The sequence below is a fragment of the Simochromis diagramma genome, unplaced genomic scaffold (genome assembly GCF_900408965.1).
Source record: "Simochromis diagramma unplaced genomic scaffold, fSimDia1.1 OVJJ01000205.1, whole genome shotgun sequence".
Classification (NCBI taxonomy): Eukaryota; Metazoa; Chordata; class Actinopteri; order Cichliformes; family Cichlidae; genus Simochromis; species Simochromis diagramma.
Genome location: NW_024386782.1, coordinates 7,697,845 through 7,722,090, shown reverse-complemented (window position 1 = coordinate 7,722,090; position 24,246 = coordinate 7,697,845). Strand labels below are relative to the sequence as shown.

Sequence of the window (24,246 nt, the reverse complement as noted above, 5' to 3'; positions counted from 1 at the left end):
TTACCCAATTTCTTTATTTTTAAAACAACCATAACAAAAAGAAGACATATTAGTTATGCAATGTTTAACATTTTACTCTCCGATGATGATGAGATCAAAGCCTTATATAAGTACACAATTTCTGTTCATTTCACAAAGATATTTGAGTTATTCAGCTAACAGTAGTCCTTGTTTCATGCTAACAGTCAGTGATCCACAATATAAGCAAAGGTTTATTGAAATTAGTTGACAGTATGCATTAAAAAAAATCTGATACAGGCACCTCCAACCAAACTGCGCTGCATCATTTCTGTTACATTTTTTTAAAATGTATAAATTCTCATTTTGAAGAATAAACTCTGTAATCTCTGTGACGTTTTTAAGACAAACGCCCACTAGAGGTCGCCATATCACAGGAATTTTTTTTCAACCAAACAATATGTTGAAAACATGTTATCACCTTTCACACTGCCATACAGTGCTTCAGTTTAAATCAGGTTTTCTCCCTGCAGACCATCATAACCTCAGATAATGACTATACACTTTAATGGTGAGCAGAATTTCTCCAGTGTAAATGAGACACAGTTATTTGTACTGTTTAACATTACAAGTTTTGACAATAGAGAATTTTTTTTATATGGGAATGACTTAACCCACGTAAACCAAGTCTGGTTATTTGCTAAAATTGAAAAACATTAAAAATGAGCATAGACATCATTTTTACATTGTTTTATATTATTATTCTAAGGTAAATATCAATGTCCAAATAAAACAGATAAAAGCACATGATCCCAGGCCTTTTGAGATGTTAAATAAAACGCCAAACAGAAGTTTGGGTTACAGTAATGTACAAACACACAAGTTTCTCAGATTTACAGAAATTAATTTTGTTTGTAAAAACTTTTTAAAAGCATTACAAAAACCATAAAATCATCAATCCATTTTGTTCTGCTTCCAGTTCAGAGTGGCAGGAGCCTATCCCAGCTGCCATAGGGCAAGAGAGAGGGCACACCCGGGACAGGTTGCTGTTGTAGGGATAGCATAGAGAGACAGACAACTATTCACAACTGTTGGCCATTTAGAATAACCAGTTACCTAACTGCATTTTTGTACTGTAAGAGGAAGAGGGAGTATACAGAGATTCCACACAAAAATAGGGAGAACATGAAAACTCCACACAGAAACGCACAGGCCAGATGGTTGATTCAAACCCAGGACCTTCGTCCTGTGAGGCAACAGTGCTAACCATTCTGCCATTGTGCCTACTGCATGCTTTTATAGATTATTGCTCCTACATATTACAGAATCATCTTGACGTTTTCTCAAATTAAAGTGTGTTACATTAGGTGTCACCACATGCTATAAGAAAACAGACAGCTTTATGTGCTGCAACATGAAACCAGGATTTTAAATACATTTATATTTTTTATAGAAATACTCATTAGAAAGCTTCTTCTTGTAGCCCAAATGTGCTGACTGGCAAAACAATTCAATACCAAGTTAGGATTTTTTTGTTGTTGTAAATAAACTCTATTAAAATTATGACCTTCATTCATTGGTGTTAATTACTGTGTTTGAAATGGTTTTTATAACTAGAAACTTGCACTGGAATAAAAAAAGAATCCTCCAAAATATCCAGCAAGGTCATTGTGCTGGTCCAAGCTGAACTATCTTAAATCTCTGCGAGGCACGTGCTCAGCAAGGCCAGACGATGTCTTCGCTCCACTGGTTACATCCTTAGATGGTAGTTAAAACTGATGTGTTTGGATGGCACCCAAGAAGGTCCAAACTTAAATGAGAGTCACGTCTTTCTCCAGCAATTACTTCAATTAGCTCATGAAATGATGTCAAGTCATGTGCATACTAATAACTCATTAAGCTGTGCATTCAAATTCCCTCTCTTCTCTTAGAAATTCACGTGAAAGATTCATGATGTCTGTGATGTTATTTGTATTCATTTCAGTGTGATGTCAAACCATCTCTATGTGTCATGGTCGTTTTGAGTTTTGGCGAGGTTTAAGGGTTTTGTAGTTTTGATTATTTTTGTATTACACTTCTCTATTTAGTGTTGTTGACATCCTGGCTTTGTGTTATAGAATTATGATTATGTTCTGTGCCTTCAATTGATTAGAGGTTGTTTATCTCCGTTTGTGTTCCCTTTCTGTTCTCTTGGTCTTCTCTCTGTGTTTTGTTTTCTCTCTCTATGTGAAGCTTGTGTGTCTTTATCTTGGTCTCGGTGTTTGTTCCTTCCTGTTTTATTTTGGTGGTCCCTTGTCCTGTGCATTTTGTTCAGTTTTGCTTCCTCTGTCTCTTTAGTCTATGATCCCTCATCAATCTGTGTATAGACTGTCTCGGTCTCTCTTTGCCCATAATGTAGTTTAGTATTTCAATGCGAAGTTCCATTGTTTCTTAGTTTGTATTCGTATTCCAAGTTTTTCCCCTGAGGCTTAGCAATAAAGCTCATTCATGTGTTTTGAGTCCTACATTTGGGTCCAACCCTGCCTGCCACACAGCCATCCCTAACACTATGAGGTTTGGAGACTACCTAGGCTATTCCATGACCTTAATGTTTTTATTATTTAGACACTCCTTTATTCCATCCGTGGTATGTTTTGGGTCATTGCTGGATGATCATCCACAATCCATCTTTAGTATTCTGGATGAGGGGAAAAGGTTCTTGTCCAAGATTTTATGGTACATGACCCCATTCACTGGCCCCTCAATACTGTGAAGTCATCCTGTACCCTAAACAGAAAAACAGCCCCAAAACATAATGTTTATGCCTCTGTGCTTGACTGTACTTTGAGTCATTTGTCTTTCTCCAAACACAGCAGCTAGATTTTGGTTTCATCTGACCGCAGCACTTTCTCTGAGTCATTTAGATGTTCACTGGCAAAGTTAAAGCAGGCGTGTAGATTTCTTGAGCAGGAGTGCTGCAAGATTTCAATCTATTGCAATTAGGTGTGTTATCAGTAATGTTCTTGGTGACTGTGGTCCCAACTGCCTTCAGATAATCAACAAGCTTCTCCCATTTAGTTTTGAGCTAATCCACTAACTTTCTTATGATCACACTCACCCCTCATGAGGCAAGATCTTGACTGAGGTTGTTTGATGGTGTTTTTTTTATATTTCTTCTTTCTGAATAATCACACCAACAGTGTCACCTTCTCTCCGAGTTTCCTGATGATTGTCTCATAGCTATTCCAGCCTTGTGCAGGTCTACAATCTTGTCCCTGACATCCTTTAATAGGATTTTCATCTTGCCCATAGTGGTGGAGAGGTTGCAATGAAAGAAAGTGATTCTGTGGACAGCTTTGGTTTATACACCTAATGAGTTGAGATCAGGCAGACAGTCAATCTGTCTCTGGCTTGGTTGCAGGGAACCAAATATTTGACTCAATGACATAAAAATCAATTCATAACTTTTTTTTGTTCTGTTTTTTTTTTGTGTGTGTGTGTGTGTGTGTGTGTGTGTGTGTGTGGTTCTGTTCAACGTAACTGCTTTCATTGGAATTAGGGTGACTAGAGGGCAAGTATCAGCCAAGTGCTGCTAATGAAATCAACTTCATTATCCAATTATCAGCAACTGTGAGAACTTGTATAAAAGCAAAGGTTTTAGCATTCAAGTGTGCTTTAACAATGCTGCACTGTTCCCTGAAGTTGACATCACAGTAAGGTCAGTCAAGGCTAACAGGCAGGTCGGACTCAGGCACAGGACTTGGAAGATCACAGTTAAATGCGTTTATTTATATTGGATAGATATTTACACAATGCAGACGTGGAATAGCCCTCCAGGGGGGTCCAGGAAGGAGGGGAATCCATTCATCCAACATTTACAGGCAATACACTCTTAATCTCAGAGTTAGGATGACCACACTCCAGCGAAAGGAATCCAGGGGTCTGTACAGAGGATCCACAGTAGCCAGAGACTCAAGAGCAAAGACCTAACTAGGTAGTTCAACAATCTAGCAAACAATGACCCTTAACCACTACCTTAAGTAGTAGCTGCTTCATGAGATCATCGTCACAGATGTGATTGGCCAAAGCAAGAAACCCGCAATGAGTCCCATCCACAACACAGACAGAAACAAACGAGGACAGATAAAGAAGAGACTACAGAAAACCAAGGGAGAGAGACAGAAAGCCAGGGAGGACTGAGGGACCATAACACTCAGACTGTACAATGCTTCAAAAACCCAAGACCTACATTTCAGACTCTACAAACCCGAATCAGCAAGTTAAATGTTAAGCTTCTTCTCTCTAAATACAACATAGCAATAAAGCTTAAATTTGCAAAGTTGTATCTGAACAAACCATGAGATTTCAGGAATAATGTTCTTTCAACAGAAGAGACAAGACCGAAATGAGATGTTTGGCCTTAATGCACAGCGCCATGTTTGGAGAAAACCAAACACAGCCTATCAGCACAAACACCTTATTGATGGGTGGGGAAAAAACAGAAAAAGAATCAAGATGTTCCATTATTAAAATCCAGATCTCAACCTGAATAAAACACTGTGCTGGGATCTTAAGATAGCTGTGCATAAATGAATACCTACAAAAAATCCTCAGTGTCAGTGTGAGAGTCTGATAAAGTTATACAGAAAATGATTACTCAAAGTTATTTCTGCTGAAGGTGGATCAATAAGATACTGAATCATGGTGTGTATTTAGTTTTTCACAGAGGAGATGCCAAGTCAGAACACAGATAACCAGCTAAGATAGAAACAAAGACAAAGTTCAGTATGACGTATTTGGCTTATACGTGACCACAATGGTTTTATGTCACACCACATCATGAATGAAGGTTGAATGAGGGGTGTGACTGGCACTTCACACTCAGACTTAACACAAATTTATCATTGCTTCATGCATTTTGACATTTGAACTTACTAAATTACACAATATCTATTTATACTGTGTATGCAGAAATATAAAATATTTCTGCAAAAATATGCAGGAAATCAGTGACTGAAATTATTTAGCTAATAAGTATGAAAGCTTCCCTGCATTTAGCTAGCAGGATGTTATGACTCCACAGCACAGCTGCTATCTGCAGTGTGTAAAACAATGGGTATATTATGTGATCAATATTAATATAACTTCATTACAGTGTACATGGTGCATTGCTAGAAAATGTTTTATAGTGCTCATTTAAAAGTGGCTCCATCTTGTCTTGTCAACAAATTGATCAGCATTCCTGTGCAAGCTCTGAAATAGTTTTATAGCTACGTGGTTTTAGATCTAAACCCTACGGTTTAGACCACAAGAACTTCTTAATGATGTGGGTGAAACGTAGCTGGAAGCAAAAAATTAGATCCTAATCTTGCAAGTAAAAATGAAAATCAATAATTCAGAAGGTTTTATACATAGAGCTTGACTATTCTAATATTCACGGCAGCTCCAATTGCAGTGGGGCAGCTCTCTGAGACTCTTGCAGATCATTTGGAGTGAGAAATGAAGGAATTCAGCGAGGGGATTTATCTAATCAGTTCAACTTATGCAGTACTGTGAAACAATTTAAAGTTAATATTTAACTAATTCCAGAAAATGGCTTTATTCAAACTGAAAAAAGGTCACGTGTAGTGTTATACACTGAGTTTCTATTCCTCTTAATCTTTATTTGTGTACTATAGGTGGATATTTGTGCTTCTGCTCACCCTGAACTTGCATAACAGTCAATAAAGATTAAATTGATGAAACAAATGAAGTAAAATGCAGAGATATTGCTGTAAATGTTTACATTTTGCACATTCTGATTGTGAGAAATGGCCTCGCTGTTTAATAAGACACACTTGGTGCCCTGTTGTATAATGCAGTTATTATTAAGTAGACTTTTGCCAAAAAGGAAAGCCCTGCAGGAGGCTTGTTCTTGTGTCATCTCCCTTATAACACAAATTGCTCGGATGAAAAGATGCAAGGCAAATAGCAGTGCCAGCCACAGAGTGAGTCCATACATTCTAAGCCAAAGAGTTACCTGCATAATTCATGTAATCAAAAGGGGAAGTTAGCCAACTGCATAGTGCTGAGTGAATATCAATCTATTTTCAGTTCCACCAAATTTAACATGTTGCTCCCTGCTGCTTTATATTTATCAAAAGTGCTTATCAACAAGCAGGGCAGGTAATTGTCATCATTATGCTAATGCGGAAACGGAACATTGTTATGAAATGAACCGACGAGTGACAAGTAGATTAAACAATCATTGTTGCTATAAATGTCGTTTACACCAAAATGGAGTGTAACAGGATGGGCATAGTAATGTGTGCTGAGGAGTTCCATATTTGGTCAACAGATGGTGGCAGAAGGCTGAAGATAACACATGTGCAGTAAAAAGAAGCATCTAGGCTTTTACCCCCCCGCCCCGCCTCATTTTAATCATGTATTATAATCTATTACAGTGGATTTCTGGGAAATACTGTTAGTATCTTTAGAGGGATTCTTAAAATTTACTGAGGTTTTCCTCATCAATGTGAGGACCCAGCTGAAGCAAGTTGTTCTGTTGGAAAAACATAATTCCTCATGAAACTCATAATAATGATCCTAATCTTCAAAACAGCAGGTTGCTCTCGCTGCTGAATTTATAATTGCTGAGACATGATCCTGCTGCTGCGAAGAACAAAAAGTTATGTGTCATACTGCAGCTGTTCATTGATGTGCATTATCATACAACAGGTTTGGTTACATAATACATGAAATATACATGATCAGGTGAAAAAAAATATCCCAAGCATGGTTTTCATTAAGTAAATGCCAACCTTTTGGCTTGCATGAGAAACTATTAGAGCTTCATAATACTGAACAAAAAATTGTGATATTGGTATTTTCTGGATTATATGCAGTTATGTCTCTTTAACATAACTTGATTCAAAAGCAATATTAATCTCTAGTCTGAATACATGTTTTCAGTTGCCACACTGGGAAAATAACAAAGGATGATTACTGCAGTGTGTATTATTAATGACATGGAAAAAGAGCTGCACTGCTGCATGCTTCCTGGAAGCTGAGAGACTGAAATACTTTAATGTTTCCTGTATTATATTTGAATAGCTTTACATTTACTTTTAGATATAGAACTTCAGTTTTCAACAGTTTTTCTTCCCTGCATCAAAAACCTAAAACACTTGACATACACGTGCGATGTCACCCAGATTGCATCCATGCCCTTTGTTTTTAGCAGTGCTCAGTCAATCCTTATCAGCAGCACCACACTGCTGCAACAACATTAGGACCTTGACTGGCAGTGACAGTCATCTGGCCTTGAACAGCTGTTGTTGTAGTGTGCGTTCAGGCCAGCAGGTGACTCTGCCTCTTCCTCTTACTGGGGAAGAAATCACAACTGTGAGCCATATAAGAGCACCTCATCTAATTCTATAATGGAAGTGATATAAACAACAGAAAACATGCAGATCATGGGATAAGATGAAGGATTTTTTACTTATGATTTTTTTTTAAAAATTTGTTGTTGTTGCCTTATATGGCTGCATAGGTATGTCAACAATATGGGACTGCAGCAACTGCAAAAGATAAACTATAGGCTTGTTGTGTTCGGGCCTGTTCTCCCTTGTGTTTTTGAAACTTGCTTTTGTTGCAATCCGTAAAACTGAAAAGAAAAAACGGTATTTTGGAATTACAAGCCAGTAAACATTACTATGTAACATAAGTGAGAATGGTGCAAAGAAGTCCTATAGTCTAAAATAACATCTTGTGTGTGTCTGAGTGTCCACGTTCGCGCACACAAGTGTGAACGTGTGAATGTGTAGGTCTGCATGGGAACAAAATAGATTGAGGTCTTCATGCGAAAGAAAACCCAAACTAACTAACCGCAATGTGACTGCTAATGTAAATACGGAATCTACTTTCACATCTTGCACTAACCCTGGGTAAAGAAAATTATATGGGGGGGGAGTGTGGGGCTTGCATAACTGTCAGGTAGGTTATTACGATGATGTGCACGTTGCGATTTTCTCCCTCCACCGTATCCAATCACACCCTCCCCCATTCTCAAGTACAATTACGTGATGGGTGACGTTTCAGCATGCGGAGGAGGGCTCTGGGCAGGGACCACTTGGACCAAAGAGGACTAAACACTATTTCATTTCGGCGCAGAAACAACGCGTTCAAGGCAGTGGACCAGGGCGCCGCGCTGAAGCCTAGCCCATTGTCTGCCTCAAACATAGCAACTAAGGAAAATCGGCTTTGACCAAAACAGCGCTATTGCCCATAGGAGTGTCCAAGTGGTAGGCATTGCGGGTTTGTTAGCAACAGAAAAGGGGCCCTGGACAGATCTGGCCAATAACGGAAAATGAATCACAGTCAAGTTTTAATAATATGAGCCGCGTTTTGTTGCAATAGGCGACCAACTATTGATGCTTCTGCGCCGATCGTTTTCCAGACCATCAAATCGCGCGGACTTCTTTTGTTCGCATCGCTTTTATCCCAAATTATAGTCTGCTTATTATTTGTGTTGCCGTTGTAAAAGAGTTAGTAGCTCTAAAGAGAGAGAGAGTGAGCGAGAGAGAGCGAGAGAGAAGAAGAAGATGAATTTTCAGGCGAACGTCCCCGTGTCCGGTATCTCGCAGCAGTCTCAGCCAGCCATGCCCACTCCAGGCACGGTCCCGGCGCCTGTTCCCGTCCCAGTGCCCCAGTCTATCCCGTCCCAGTTCGGATCCGGATCGTCTGCAAGCTCAGGGGCTGGTCAGTTCGGTTCGGGGACTGTTTCGGGCCAGGCTGCACAGCCCGGCCCGGCCGGCTCGCAGTTTGTTTTGTCCAACTCAGCGGCCATCCGGGCAGAGATCCATCGGTTCGAGTCTGTCCACCCGAACATTTACGCAATCTACGACCTGATCGAGCGCATCGATGACCTGGCACTGCAGAACCAGATCAGAGAACACGTAATTTCCATTGAAGGTGAGTAAAGGAGGAATGACTGTTGTTTTTGTTTTTTTTCTTCCTATTTCGACTAGTGCTTTTCATTCATTGAGATTCAGGGAAAGGAGGTGTAGTGTATGCGTGTGTTTTTCTTTTTTCCCCCATTCTTTTTTTGAAGTGGGGGGTGGGGAAGGTGTGGGGGGTCCTCATTTCCTTTCTTTTATGCACATTGGTAACATTGCCCTGGGTGCATAGCCTAGTGTCAACAATCACACTTTGAGGCTGGGGGCGTAGCTGATCTCATAGTCCTGTTCGCGGTTTGAACTGCACCCATGCACTGCAGTGTTAACAATAAACTCTTCAATTGCTCTCACAAGAGACAGCCTGTGCAATTGTAATTAGCCCCCCAAAATTAGTTCTGCTGCTTAATGGCATTTGCCAAAGGGTACCTTGTTTTCCATCTGATGCTGACCTCCAGTAATGGGCTGAGATTTTTTTTCTTTTTTTTAATATTGAGTTCACGTGAAAAAGAGGCTTCCAAATGTGAGATCACGTGTCCTGTGAAAGTAGTAATTGTCCTCAACAATGCAGAGGCAAAATTCAACACTCACATGCAGTCAGGGTAAAAAAGGAGAGAACACATTATGATGCACCACTACAGATGGTGATAGACATGATTGGGTTGGTTATAAAGCCTCTCCTGGGCATATTCCTTGTCGCACTGGAAGTCAATTCCAAATCTTGTGACCTGCCAAAGAAAGGATGACAGAGGCTGTAAAACATAGCTGCCTTGTATGTGGGAATCAACCACATCATGACAAAATCGACTGAAGAAGATGCACTGTCAGATATAAACATCTGAAATGATGATAGCAGATTCTTAAGCGCTTCTCCACCTTCTCACACGACCATTTATCAAATCGCTGTGAATCAAAACTCAGAGGTCTGGAAGATCAAGTCTCTGAAAGTGCACATTTTTTTTTGGATTTGGACTCATTCCTTATGATTAAATATAAAGAATCAAAATACAGGCTGAATTAACAATGAATCAACAAATACATAATATAAAAATAAAAACCCAACAGTGCTTTTAAAATTCTGTTTCTAGAATAGGAAAAAGAGTATGAAGAATTTGTGAAATTAGTTTAAGGCAGAAATCATGAAGAGAGAACAACTGCAAATGGAAGCTAATCCTACAACATTGTTATTGTTCATATTTGACTGGAGTTTTTCATTAAAACACAAATATAGCCGTGGTTATGACACAGCATGATGCAACTACAGTTCCCATTAAGTTTTGTGAACTCACCATTAAGCTATGATATATATGTAGTTTAATTAGAAGCACAGGCCAATCTATGGATGGATTAATGTGTTTGCACAGACTTTTTGGGGGTTTTGACCTGGATTTTCACTACACGGCACTGGTCACTGCCATAAAAATGAAAGCAGGATCAGAACATTATACGGTGTGTCTGGTTTTTAGAGCAGGTTCAGTGTGAAAATGGAAAATCATCTCCATGTGAAAATGGAAAATTAATTGGTTGGCCTGTCTTGCCTCATTTCAGCCTTTTGAGGAAAGGATGATATTCTTAATTTTCCTGTTGCTTTGGGATGGTTACATAATTTTCTCATTTTTTTTTCAATGTAGACATGCCTTTATTCTGTTTGATGGGACAACACTGGAGCCTTTAGCGAGTTACCTCTCAGATGTACCTTTTTTACAAGTCAAAAAAGGTTATTGCTGAGTCTATTCAGATGTCAGTTATCATACAAATGTTTTGTTTCTTTTTCCTAAAAAGGCAAGCGAACACTTGACCCAAAGCAAAACAAGCCAGGCAGTTTCAGTGCTGTTTCCCTGTTGGCTGTCATAAATATGGAAAGCATTCAAGGGACAATTTTGTGGTGCAGAGCACAACTTTTGTTGTGGATTTGTTCTCTCTCAAGTTGGTGTGTTTCCTTCAGCTAAAGAAAGTCTGCTTTTCCTATGATGCAATTAAACCATCCTCTGGAAAATAACAAGGCTTTCAAATGTGATGTAAATTTAAGAGAGGATGTTTGCATTTAACTAAATGCGGCCGACCAGTTTATGCATATTGGTTCTACCTTTCTGTTGTTCTCAAAACATGCCATATGGGCTGCATTAATGTACAGTGCATGTTTCAGTTGTATTGAAGCATGCTTTCTAAAGCTTTATCATTATGATGCACTGCATGTTTGACTAGAAGCCTAGTGCTGATGCTTTAGAAGGTCATATTCCAAATGATAAACAGGGATAATATGTTTAGACATTTGTGAAAATCTGACACCTAACAACAGAATATGCACAGATATTAACTGAATGTTTCCCTTCAGCTTATTAGTTATCAATTAATGTAGCACATTGTTAGCATTTTTAGGATTAACTGTCTTTTGTTCATGCAGAACTGTAGTGAACTGATGTCTCTCAGCATGCACTAGAAGCAAAAAGGCGTTTTTGGCATCCCTCTGATGAGACACTGCAGTGGTCTGATGGTGCTTTGTCATTCTCTTAAATAAGATATGGTCGCCCTAATAACCACAACTTTAAGGAGCTTTGAAAATCTGCAACAGGAGACATTGGTTGACTTCTCTTCACCTGCACTGTGAAACTGCAGATCTGGTCCTCTTCAATCTTGCATCATTGCAGAGTCTGTTGCTAAGGAACCAGTGGCTCGTGCATTTAGCTGAAAAAAGAGTGAATAGAAATTACACCCCTTACAAAATGAATTCCCATCGATACTAAGGTCTCCCTGTTGTTTTGTTGATTAATAAGGCCTTTATGTGATGATGTCTCGCCATGCATGGTGATACTTTTGCGGTGATTGATATTTGCTTTCTGGAAGCCATTTCACATTACAGTTGCTATGATTACCATTCAATTTGTTTTTTCCTCTTCTACCTTTTTTTGTTATTTTAAAGAGCCGTGTTTGAACATCGCAACTGAAGTTGATCTGAATTAGAATTAGTAGGAAATATATGATGAGCTAGGACAATTTACCAGGGAATACATGCAAGCAAAATGGCTGTGAGCACTAGTAGTTGGAAAATCTTGAAGACGCTATGCTGTTAATCCGAGACACAGGAATAAACATGGCCGGGAATCCAGTTTGGAGAGCCTGGGGGAAAACATTTGTACTGATACACATACGCAGCTTCCTTACATTTTTCACAGGGAACCACAGAGGGGTTCCTATATTGAAATAGTATCTGGCTCAAGGCTCTCTGTTTATCAATAGGTTTGTGGTAACTTGATGAATTCCAGCTTTTGTAGGAAAACATCATCAGTAGCGATTATATATAATACACTAATACAGAGCCTAGATGTATTTTAGAGGTGCAAATTTACTAACACATTTGTAGTGTGAAATGACACAAAAGAGCCGTAACAAATGGAGAACCTGGGATTTCTGGGCCCCCTGTGGATAAATTGTCTGCGACCCAAACCGCAGTTACTGTTGGCCTTCATTGATTAATGCTAAAATGATGACAGTGAGGCTGCTAGTGTGGAAAACCCAATCTTTATCAATTTCGTGAGTGATTACTGTGCGTAATCCCTAAAATGTTTTTAGCATTTGTGTCGGTTAAACTGTTTTCAGTTGAGGATAAATTACCCAGCTTTTAACTGTTATGACATGAAACATGTGGAGTATTTGTTTCAAAGGCAAGCACACTGACTGCCAAGCTCATATTTACAGCGAAGTGAAGATTTGCACACTGTCTGCAGTAATCGATTCATTGCTGTTACATACGTATAAGCCTACTCTACAGTGAAAAGGTGACTTATCACATCACAGCCTAATTATTAACATTTTATTGAGTATCTTTTATACAGAGGAGTATATGGATCTTTTCATCTATAATCACAATGATGATCATCATAGGCTGCCCTCCTGCCAGTGATCGCCTCAAAGCCTCACTGCGAAATAACATAAAGGTACAACAGCTGTTTGCAGACCGATGATTGCACCACTGCATTGGTCAGCTGATTGCAGGCTAAACAAAACATGGAGTCATACAAAATATGTACTGTTAACTTGTAGCCATAATTGCATCCTGTATTTCTGTTAAATGTTGCTTTTATTCTTCTTAATGCACCAGTGATAATTCAGCTAACATGCCTGTGAATACCAAATCAGGCATCTGGCATGAAACTGAATTTGAGCTAAAATTATTTGTTTGACGTAGCAAGTCAATCAATCAATCAATCAATCTTTATTTATAAAGCACTTTTCATACAAAAAATGTAGCACAAAGTGCTTTACATAGTTAAAAGCAGCCCACCCCACCCTCCAACTCACTCCCCACACTCTCATTAACATAAATGAAGACAACATAGGACAAACTTATGTTTGTAAATGTAGTTTCTACCGACTCAACAGTGAACCAGGACCTTGAGGAACATTAGGTTTAGGTTTGTTAAGGGAATAAATCATGTTTTTGGACTTATAAGAAGAATATAATTCCGATAACTGATATATGGAGATGTAGCTGCAGAGATGATATCTGTCATGTGATGATTTTAGGTATTCGTGCGAGTGTAGAGGGAAATTCAGTTAAAGCTCTGCCCTAGAAATATTATCTTTAGTGTTACTCGTAAAGGAAATGCTGATTGATGCTAATTTACATTTTAATCAAATCTATCTTGTATAAGGGCTTTGTTTTCTAAGGACAGTTGCAGGGTAAAAATTATGGAGGTTTGTGAAATTTAAATATCACCTCTAGACTGACAAGAATTGCACAGATCAGTGAAAGACGGAGCAAAGTGGTCTGACTCCTTCCTGCTTTTTTAATCTCACGGTGGCGTTGCACTTTCTGAGTAGCACGTTATGATTTAGGGGCATTGACCCGTGTGTATTACTGGGGGATTTCCTTGGGTCAAGTGCTAGAACGTCCTTACATTATTCTATATCTCGAATTATAAGTGGATTTCATAAAACTGGAAAAGCTCATATAGCATATTTCCAACTGGCAGTCCAATGTCAGAGCAAGGGCAGCCACCTAAATCTATTGCTACTCAAGAGGGGTGCTTGGGATTTCAAGAAAAGGACTAATAAGCTTGCACAATGGGTTATTGTGTGCTCAAATAGCAATAGGGATGACACAGAGAGATACAAAAAGCACACAGACTGAAGCCTCAGAGCTCTCTGTTGGCATTGTGTGGCACCTAAGCATCTCCCCAGTACACACTGCTTCTCTCTTGTAGTCAATCGCCAAGAAGAGCACGAGCATAGAGCTCATCCGCTAATCACAAGCAGAGAATGAAAATAATAAATCTTGCTTCCTGATCACTGACATGTAAAACAGTAAAATCATAACTAACACTGTTTCCATTGACTGCAAGATGCCATCCTGTAGTGAGTTATGGATGACACTGTTTTTGTCATTTAATTCGAGAATCATGATATGTCACAGGGTCATTAAATAAACATGAAAATGCGGCTCAGCAGAGGTTTAAAGTGTAAGGTGTGTGTGTGGTTGCGGGGTTTGTGTTATTCAACTGGGTGAACTGGGCAGTGGGCCATCTGTGTCAGGCGAATGCTGCTGCTACATTTGGCAAGTGAAATCTCCACAATGTGCTCATTATATTTCAAAACCATATCTGTGAATATGAATAAGAAACTTTCATAGAGTTGGAAAATGTCAGTCAATAACGCCAGCTGGGACTCTTACGCTCTACGTCAGTGTAAATTTCTGTTAAAGTGGAATGCTGTTGTTTATAGAGTAGCTCAGTAAGTATTTACTAGTTGTAGATCTTGTGCCTAAATAAAACCCTCGCATAAATACATCTGTGAAGCGTGGAATAAACTCAGCCGTGGCCCCGTTTTCCACTTCCCTCTCTCGAAACACAAATTGATCAGCTGCTATTAGAAAAAGAAAACTTTGTCTCTAGGATGTGGTGTTAAAATGAATTAGATAAAACTTTTATGATCCAGCCAAGAGATCCACAAATATCTGTACAAATAAACTGCACAGCAAAACTCGGGTCTTACATAAATTATCAGAATTTCACACTTGTTCAAATAAATATATCACAGATTTGCAATTAGCCTATAAATTAAAAAGAAAAAGAAAAAAACAAACCACTAAGCATAGTCATTAAAATATGTCAGAGCAGCACAATGAAGCTTTTACTGCTTTTGCAGGTGGGATAGCAGATTAATCCAATTGCTGCTGACGCTTAAGTATTTGAGGAGCCTTATTATTATTTCTTGTAGGAAAAAATAGGAATCTCTTGCCTTCTTAGTGAAAGTAAGATCAAAAGATTGATAGCTATTCTCATGCCTGTCTTGTCAAGTATAGAGCTGAAGCCTGGGGGCGATTAGCCCACCTTATTGTAGAAGCAACCAGCCAGCCTCTCCAAAGTTTACAACACATTTTATCTTGTCTATTTATTCTACTAGCACATGCCCATGCTGCAGTATTGTTAGGTCTGTGATGTTAGTCCATTTTTAGGTGGTTGCTATGGAAAATGATGATATCATAATATAATCACACATAATTAAAGTTTTGTAGATACAAATTAGATGTTACTGTTGCGCTATTAAAGAGTTCTGAGGTGTTCAGGTGCATTTAGCCAGGTGGTTGCTATGCAACGTATCTGATATAGATGAGAACCCCCCCCCCCCCCCCCCCCCTTCTTTCTGGGGCCTAAGATATACCTGTGTGCTATGTTTGATTGCTAAACTCCTATTGTAGAATTTAGCTGATAATCACAGTTTGTTTATTATAGTAAGATTCATGAAAATAAAAGAGAAAATGGAAATTTATTGATTCTTTAATTCTTTGATATTGCTTCATGGATGCTGCTGTGTTCTCCTTACATGTTTAAGCTTGGTAAGCAGCCCCAGTTCACCTCTTTAAGTGGGGCAAGGAATGGTAAGCTAAACCAAGCATCACACTCTTACTTTTGGGGTCATACTGGCTTAAATGTCCAAATTGCACTTTACATCTGATGTATGTTGATACTGCAGTGAATCTTTCTCAAATAAAGAGAGAGAGACATCAGAAACATCTGTGCTGGATGAAAGAGCAAGCCAGCGACTGTAGATAGAAAGGACTCTTTTGCTGTAACTCGTGTCTCAGCGGCCTACAACACCACTGTCAAGCTTTCACTCAAGTCTGTTGGTGTGATGTAATGAGGATCTGAACGCTTCAATTGTGCATGAAGCTCCCATGTCAGTCGCCCAAGTGGGGATTAATAAAGTATTCTTCTTCTTTTGATTTCCCATTCACTTGAAGACATTGTCAGATCTGCAGAAATTGAACCGAACCACCCCTGTGCACGGCAAGTATCAGGTTTCAAGCATATTTAATCCTCGAGCAACACTTCTCGTCAAATATACGTCACAGGTTTATTCTTCAGAGTGTAGTAGTAACAGACTCGCGCCCCCCCCTCCCCGACAGATGCTCACCAGATAACAGGGTTTGCACATGCCTCAGACTCAAACGGCTCTCTGTGCGGGATCGGCCTTTACGATTTCTGTCATGTGCAGCCTCAAAACGCTCATGACAGCCCCATTAAAATTCACAATAATGCTGCACTCGACTCCTGACCGCAGGTCAGCAGAGATGAGCTCAACTGGTAAGCTGTAAACAGAGGCTTGGTCTGAGGGCTCGGTGGGTCTGTGGGGTCAGAGTGCCATTTCTGTATCAGCCCTGCTCTCCCCTCTGTGCTGCCACACCATAGCTTATTGAATGTGACGCTATCCTCTACAGCAGAATGTCCTCCATTGTGCCATTGAACAAAGGTTCTCTCTCTCCTGTTGATGGATGCCTTTTTTAAAAAAAAAAAAAAAGACTAAGCTGGTCAGTTTAAAAAAAAAATCTTTTAAATAAAAATTTGGAATCTACTCAACACAATCTCTTGTAAATAGAGAGTTTATAAGAGATGTTTTTCCCCCTCTGTTTTTTTCCCCCTCTGTCGAACCGTGGCATTGTCGGTTCTGATTTAATGTTTTATTGAAGGGAAAAGCCATTGAATCTCTTAGCTGAGTTCATTTTGAATAACTGGGTTTTCGGTAGGGAATAAGAGATGCGCTTTTCCCAGCCAAGCACGAATCTGCAGTTGTTCAGCAGCGAGCTTTATTAGATTTATATGTAACATAGTGGAGAAAATTACCAATTTTCTTAGGATATATGGTGATCAGTATGGTTGTTTTTTTTTATTGCTTCAGGGATATTGTGTAATTGTGAAGATGTGACTTTTTCAGTTAAATTTCAGATGACAGACTACGTACAACAAAGAGCAATACCCTCACATTCACCAAAGTTTGTAGTCATTTTATCCCCAGAGATTTGAAGCGGTTTTGTTATTTCACAGTCAAATAACTATTTTCACGATTGATTAATCGATAAAGTCGTTTTGAGGAAACAACACAAAAAGGCACTTTCCATTTTCTAACACTGAAATCTTCAGAATATGCCGCTTTGAGTTTGTAGTATTGATAAGGGAAAACAAGCATCATCATCATGTCAGCTTTTGCTTTAGGATATTGTAAAGGGATATTTCACCTCATATTTCATTTTTCTAATTTTTCATGGATTAAACTTTTGATTCAGAGATAAAGAGCCAATAAAGAGATAATAAAAATAAGCTGGACCCCTACAACTACCCTTAAATTGCCTCTGGATGGCTATAATTTTGCCATTTAACATTATTTTTCAAGCTTGAGATGTTGGCCAATGAAATTAGCCATAGGCTATTGCTTTTTTCTTTCTTTCTTTCTTTCTTTTTTTTTTTTTTTTGAATTTGTGCAGCAGCCATATCCTATGGTGGAAGTGCTCATGTTTCCTGCCAGTGGGGTAGGGCTGGAAGCAGATGGCTGCTGACAGAGGAAGGGGTTTGGAAAGCAGTGAGTGAGCAACAGATGGAAAGACGCATATGCCTCCAAGTCCCCTCAGCTTGCCAACAGTCCCGTGACTAACTGTGGGAAGATTCTGTCCTCATCCAGGTTGGGATGGAGAGAGGATCATGGAGAAGAATGAAGTGTCCTTAGAATAAAAGACCAGTTTGTCTCTGGAAATTCAACTGTGGCAGGATTCAGATCCCATTTAATTGGGGATGAATAGAGAATCGTGGCATCAAATCAAATTGAGTCAACCTGGGCTGCAGCATCAGTTTAGCCAGCGGAGATATGTTAAGCAGAGTCTTGTTTTAGTTATCGTGATATTTTAGGAAATTAGACCCAGTCGCCTTTTCTCCTTTGAAGGGAAATGTGATACAGGGACTTTTCTGGCCTCCGGGGAGCCCAGTTTCTTTACTGAGGACAATGCTGGATAACGGAAGTGTGGCTCCACACAGTATGTGATGCTGTGAATGTGCAGTGTATGATTGCATGCACAGAGCTACAAAGACAGCTCTGGAATTATAAGTTAGTTACTCCTCTTGGAGAGTCACGTAATTGACAATGTGCAGACTATTTAAAGGCAGCAGGGCAGTGGAAATTCAATGTAATTCCCTTAATAGCTCAGGGACGTGTCACAGTTTTTCTGTCTAAGTCAGTCTTCAAGGACAGTTTGTTTGTTTCCACATGAGGCAGGTTGGGTTATTCATGAAAGTTACTGTGGTGTGAATGGATCCTGCTGAGCAAGGAGGGGAAGGGCTGTGTTGTTGTCTACTGCTATTGCTACCCATTCTGCCTGAAAGCCTGCAAATCCTCCTCATAAATATCCCTTTAAAACTGACAAAGAAACCAGTTTTTACTTTTAAAATCCGCTCTCTATGACAATACTTAGCTCTTGCCTTAGCAACCATTAAAATAGGATCACGAGGCACATTTGTAGTGGTTAAGGGAGGATGTGTGTGTGGCACTGTGACATTTGCTGTAAATGGAATATCCTTATATATCACTTTTCCTCACTGTATTTCTTATTGAACTTATAGTAGTTGGGAAAACCTTATCAGCGCTAGTTTTTCTGAAGTGAGTCCTCCTGTCAGTACAGCTTGTTTAACATGCGCCAGCTAAGGGTTATCACTCAGGTCCTACATTCCTTTCGTAGATGTCAGTGTTTTGAGGGTGTTCCAACATGTCCTCTGGCCTCGTCTTCCCTGTCTTCAAACAGCCCAGGCAGGCAACGTGCCAGGTGTTTGTTTTCTAGTTTGTTCTGCTGCTGATTGTTTCAAATATGACTTTGGCTTTGTGTTTTCCCACAATTGCAAAAAAAAAAAAAATTAAATAAATAAATAGAAAAATGCTCCAGTGGACAGTTGGTTTTGATAAAGTATTCATCTGTTCTGAAGCATCTGTTACTCAGCTTAAGTCTGGATCAGCTCGGATATTTTGGTCACTTGTTTTGTGAATCATAACAAAATTTTGCAGAGCTGTTTGTTGTGAAAGGATGTTTTAGTCTGTGGGAATAACTGGGGAGGAAGTGTAATGTGACCCCCCCCCAGCCCCTATTTACTGTTTATATCCCCGCTTCCTGCTTTCCACAACTGTTCCAGTTGTGGAAAGTTGTTCCACTGCTGGGTCCCTCCGGCCATGACCTGTGCTCATGTCATGTGGTACAGTATGTGCGCTACATGTGCTGCAGTCGCTTTAGGAACACAATCGCAGTCTACTCCCGAGTCAGCACCATTTGGCATAAGAGATGACATCCAAGCGGCAAACATCTACTTCCTGTGGAACTCTCTGGAAAACTGGAGTCTGAAAGTTTTTCCATTTCAGAAGTAAATAATGACTTGTGGTGAACAAAAGTAGTAACCTTAATGCGTTCTACGTGTGTGGATTTAAGGTCATAATTACGCGCTAAGCCTTCGATTTACAGGCGTGTCCAGAGGGTAAAGAGTTAATATCTCTTTGTGTGCTTGGAACTTAATGATTTCTTGGCTGCAGTATTCTCCATCCATATACATAAATCATGAAAATAAGTGGTAGGAGATTTTCCCTATGTGAAAAAAGTAGAGTTACTGGCAGAAAGCTGGCATATTTATCTCAGGGTTCAATCGAATTATGGAAGGCCGCAAGATGCCAGGACACGAGAGGCCGATGCCAAACAGCAGATGGGAAGAGCGAGTAAAATATGAAGAAATCATTCATAAGTGTCATATTCTTAATAAGCTGCCAGTTAGGACCAATGTTTCTATGGAGATTTGGAGAAAGAAGACCAGAATTGCCAGAATGCTACAGTGTTTGCCGAGCACCATTTGGTCTGTTCTTAAAAATGCAGCGTTTCTGATACGAGACAGTGCTGCAGACGGAGTGACTGTATCGTCCTCTCTGCGAAGAGACACTCTGCAGTGCCCATTTGAAATAAGCCATTCAGAGTCTCGCTCAGGGCTGTGTCAGTGCAGCTTCTCAATAGCTTCGGTTTGGATGATGAGATTTTCCTCATTGAGGAGTCTGGCGTGAAAAGTGCACTGTTCAGCAGCCTGGCACTCGTTTTTTTCTCCTTCTTTTTTTCCTTCTGAAGATGAGCTCTCCCTCGATTTTGTGATCGCGTTCTGGAACGAACTGCTGGCCCCAAATAAAATACTGCACTGGTAAAAAGAAAGAATTATGACACTCGTGTTGTCATGCAGTATATCTCACGCCCTGCTGTGCTCTTGGGCCCATTCTGTTGTGAAATTGGACCAACTGGTGTCTAGAGATGCACCCTGCTGCCGTATTAAAGCATAGTGAGCAATTTGTGTCAATTCTGTAAGACATTTACAAGGCTTTTATTTCCTTTGCACACCTCTTTCTTAGCACCGCTGATTTGCAGGCTCTGTGTTATTTGCCCAATTGCAAGCACTTGCACAAAATATGTTTAGGCCAGTGGATATGTGTTACTAATGTTTGTGTCTCTGAAGGCCTTCACTCTACTAAACTGCGGCTTTTCACATATTTGGCTTCAAGAGACCTTCTGCGGTTAAAAAAAAGGTTTCTATTGTTGTGTCAGAATCTGGCATGAAATCTAGATTTGGTCTTAAAAAAACTGGCAGCTAATCGCAGCCTAGACTAATTCAAAGCTCCATTTTGTCTGTTAACACAATAAAACAAATCTTTCTGTGGTCTCTTCATGCCAATAGGGCTTTTAGTAAATAGGACCCTACCTTTAGTGGGCTTGTGAGTGAGAGCCTGGGCATGATTAGTGATCCACTTTGAAGATAAATCCTTTGGCCAAACTCACCCTTGCGGATTGTCAGATGTCACGTTTGGGAAGAGTCCATCTGACTGAAATCTCAGCTTACACCGACAGGACAGGCACAGGTCATTAAGCATCAGCAGCAGTGCGGGCCTGTATTAGTTTGTAAAATGAGTCTTCTAAAGAGAGACAAAGAAGTCATCTATATTGCTTTAGCAGTGTACGAGCTCTGATGATGCATCTACGTCGGTGGCTGAGTGTAGTGCAGATCGGCTGGTGCATGGGTAGGCAGTGGCATGCGTTACGCAACACAAGTAGGTGGCTGGAGTAGGTCTGCATGAGAGTGTGTGTTTGTGGTGTCCCTCTGGTGTTTTCTTTTCTTTTCTTTTTTTGTTGGATGTGTGAATTTCCCCGCACGCGAGCCTTTGCCACTGAACCTGGAGGGGTGTCTGTTGAATTCAATAGCCTGAGGAGATGGATGTGTTTGGAGTTTTGCTGAGGAGTAGTGACAAGGTGCTAGAGTAGTGTCATATTCTAGCAGAAGGTCAGGAGTTGTTGTTGTAGGGGTTAGACTGCCGTCTAAGAAGCCCTTTCAGAGAGCTTGTCTGCAAGAATCAGTCTGCACCATTTTTCCAAGATTATAACCATTTCCTTTTTTTACTCCACGCTCTCAATACTTCTATAGCCTCAGTGCAGATAATTGCCCCTGCTGCTGCTGCCTCAGACCCCTTTTGTTTGCAGCCAGTCCATGACTAGACATCCTCATTTCTGACAAAGAAAGAATCAGATCTCATCAGATAGAGTGCCCTGAGGGTAGGTTGACCTGTGGTTGTCTGAGCCTGTGCTGCTGGTCTGGTATATTTGGATAGACGATATAATTCAGCACAGTATTTGTTCTCTAAAACATCCACACCGGTTTATTTTCAGCCGTACTCTTTGTGCAATCACACATGAGAGATATTTTAACCTTTCAGTCAACCCTAAACATGCATTCAATCATTCGCCTTCTATATCCATTTACTTCTGTTTAAGGTCACAGGTGGATGGAGCACTGGGTAATGAGCAGGGAAATGCTTAGAAATGCAACCTGGCTGTCACTGGACGACCACATATTCCAGACAGCCAGATTCACACTGGCTGCAGGCAGTTTTTGGTCCAGTTGTACTGCATGTTAGTTAATGAGCCAAATAACACAAAATAATCTCTTAACATCTTGATAATCAATAAATCCCCTTCTCCTTATGGTTTTGAAACAGCGTTAGGATATAAGATCCTTGCAAACCATTTTGTGCTCTAAATTATGTATAAAGTGATTCACAGACACCTCCACTTTCTGTTTATTACTTTCCTTTCATGGGTCGTTGCTTGAATTTTTCCACTTCATGTATTTTGTTGGTCACTGTGTCTCACAACACAGCTACTTGACTGCAGGAGGAACCGAGCAGGCTATTATATGATGCACTGTGTGAATTAACTGGCGTGCTGATGACTCATTGAAAATTCTTCTTGCTGCATATGATCCGTGCTGAGCAATGCAACGCCTCAGTCTGCACTGACTCAAGGACGAGGGAAGCTATGCAAATCCAAACATGGAGTGGTTTAGATGACTGTGAGTTATTGAGTTATTGGACATACACTGGAACCAGGAGGGGCATATGTATATATGTATATATGTGTATATATATATATATATATATATAATTATTATTATTTTTTCTCAAGATGGGAACAGTTTGTTTGGTTGTTGCTATGGAGCTTTACTGGAATATCTTTCCTCTTGTGTCCATCTGGAGAAAATAACACCTACTCTAACATTCTTGTTGGATCCTTTGTTTATGAGGACCTTTTTATTGCTTAAATGCTGTAAAATTGAAATAGTCCGTGTTCAGAATATTATAAAATGTTTAGTATTTTATCGTCTTCCCACTGTGTCTGTATATTCATGCAGTAGGGAATTGGTCTGGGCATTTAAATCAAGCTATAGTTTCAATTTCGAGTTTGACTTCTGTTTGCAATAATTTTCTTTGTTAGAGTTTTCTGTGATAAATAGAGTGCCCCCACTCCCCACCCCTACCCACCAAAAGCCCAAACTCATTCCCTGTAATACCTTTGACAGATACAGTTCAATTTAAATATATTTCCTTTTGAGTTTTATTGTTATCTTTACTGTTATTGGTAACTGAGTTTAGACACAAATATTTTTTGCCACAATCCTTCTGTCCTTTTTACATGTGAGCTTCTGTGGAAATTGTTTAGATAAGCCATTCCCAGACTAATTTGAAATCTGAAAATCCAACGTGGCCTTCTTCAGTCACAGCTCTAATCAACACTTGAGGCATAATAAAAGTATTTCTTCCTTTTTGTTTTTGATTCAGTTCATTTCAGTTTTATTTATACATCTTAAAATCACAACAACAATTGCCCCAAGTCGCTATGATGACTCTCTATGAGCAAGCACTTGGTGACAGTGGGAAGGAGAACTCCTTTTTGACAGGAAGAAACCTCCTGGCAGAACCAGGCTCAGGGACGGGCATCCGTATGCTAGTGTCGAACTTCACTGTGTATTTATGGCTCACCAGGGGCCTGCATACTGATTTTTAGGCTTACCCTCAAGCGCTACCGGGTCTTCAGATGGCTCCTGTTGAAGAAGAAATTATGTCAAATAATGCATGGCAGTTCATTTTGTGCAGTTTCATCAGATCAGGTGAACCATGGGTGGTAGATAAGTAGATGGCTTACATGCAGAATTAACTAGTTGATTTAAGGACTGGAGATTGAAGAGCACAAGCAAAGATAATGTAAATATCTCTGATGCCTACAGATGTTTTGATGAGATTTAACTAAGCTGGGCTGTTATCTTGCCATCTGATAAATATCTGTCAAAGATTAAGCTTGCAAACAGTATTTTACACTGCTATTAAAAAATCCCACTTTAACCCATGCTTGCTTCATGAATTATTCACTCATTATTTTCAGATACATTATTCTATGCTGTTGCTGAGCTCCATTAGACAGCTTGCGTAAGTTTTGCAAGGAAGTATCAGCAAACTGTCAGCAAACTAAACTATCAGTGAAGATTATTTCCTTTAATGAAAGAGAACTCATCGGGTGGCAGGTTGAGAGTTTAATGTGAACACTGGCAAACTTTAGATCAGTACACAAGATACATGCTATCAAATCGATGCATGCATTTGATAGCATGGGTGGTAGGTCTTATGAGGTAACTCTCAGCCTTCCACAAATTTCATACTTTATGAATCGTGTTTTGAAGTCAGTATTTATAGGGCAGATAAGTAAGAAGGCTCACGG

The 24,246-nt window shown here is 39.7% G+C and overlaps 1 protein-coding gene across 2 annotated transcripts in view; it reads left to right on the top strand.

Moving 5' to 3' along the window:
* Positions 1 to 8,021: 8,021 nt before the first annotated feature.
* Positions 8,022 to 24,246, top strand: part of agap3 (ArfGAP with GTPase domain, ankyrin repeat and PH domain 3) — a 121,998-nt gene continuing 105,773 nt past the window's right edge. Inside the window, exon 1 of one of the 2 annotated variants that reach the window (XM_040020231.1) lies at positions 8,022 to 8,889. In XM_040020231.1, the coding sequence (XP_039876165.1) occupies positions 8,520 to 8,889 (370 nt within the window). In that variant the 5' untranslated portion in view covers positions 8,022 to 8,519. The remainder of the gene's footprint in view (positions 8,890 to 24,246) is intronic. The other variant, XM_040020240.1, reaches the window with a different exon arrangement.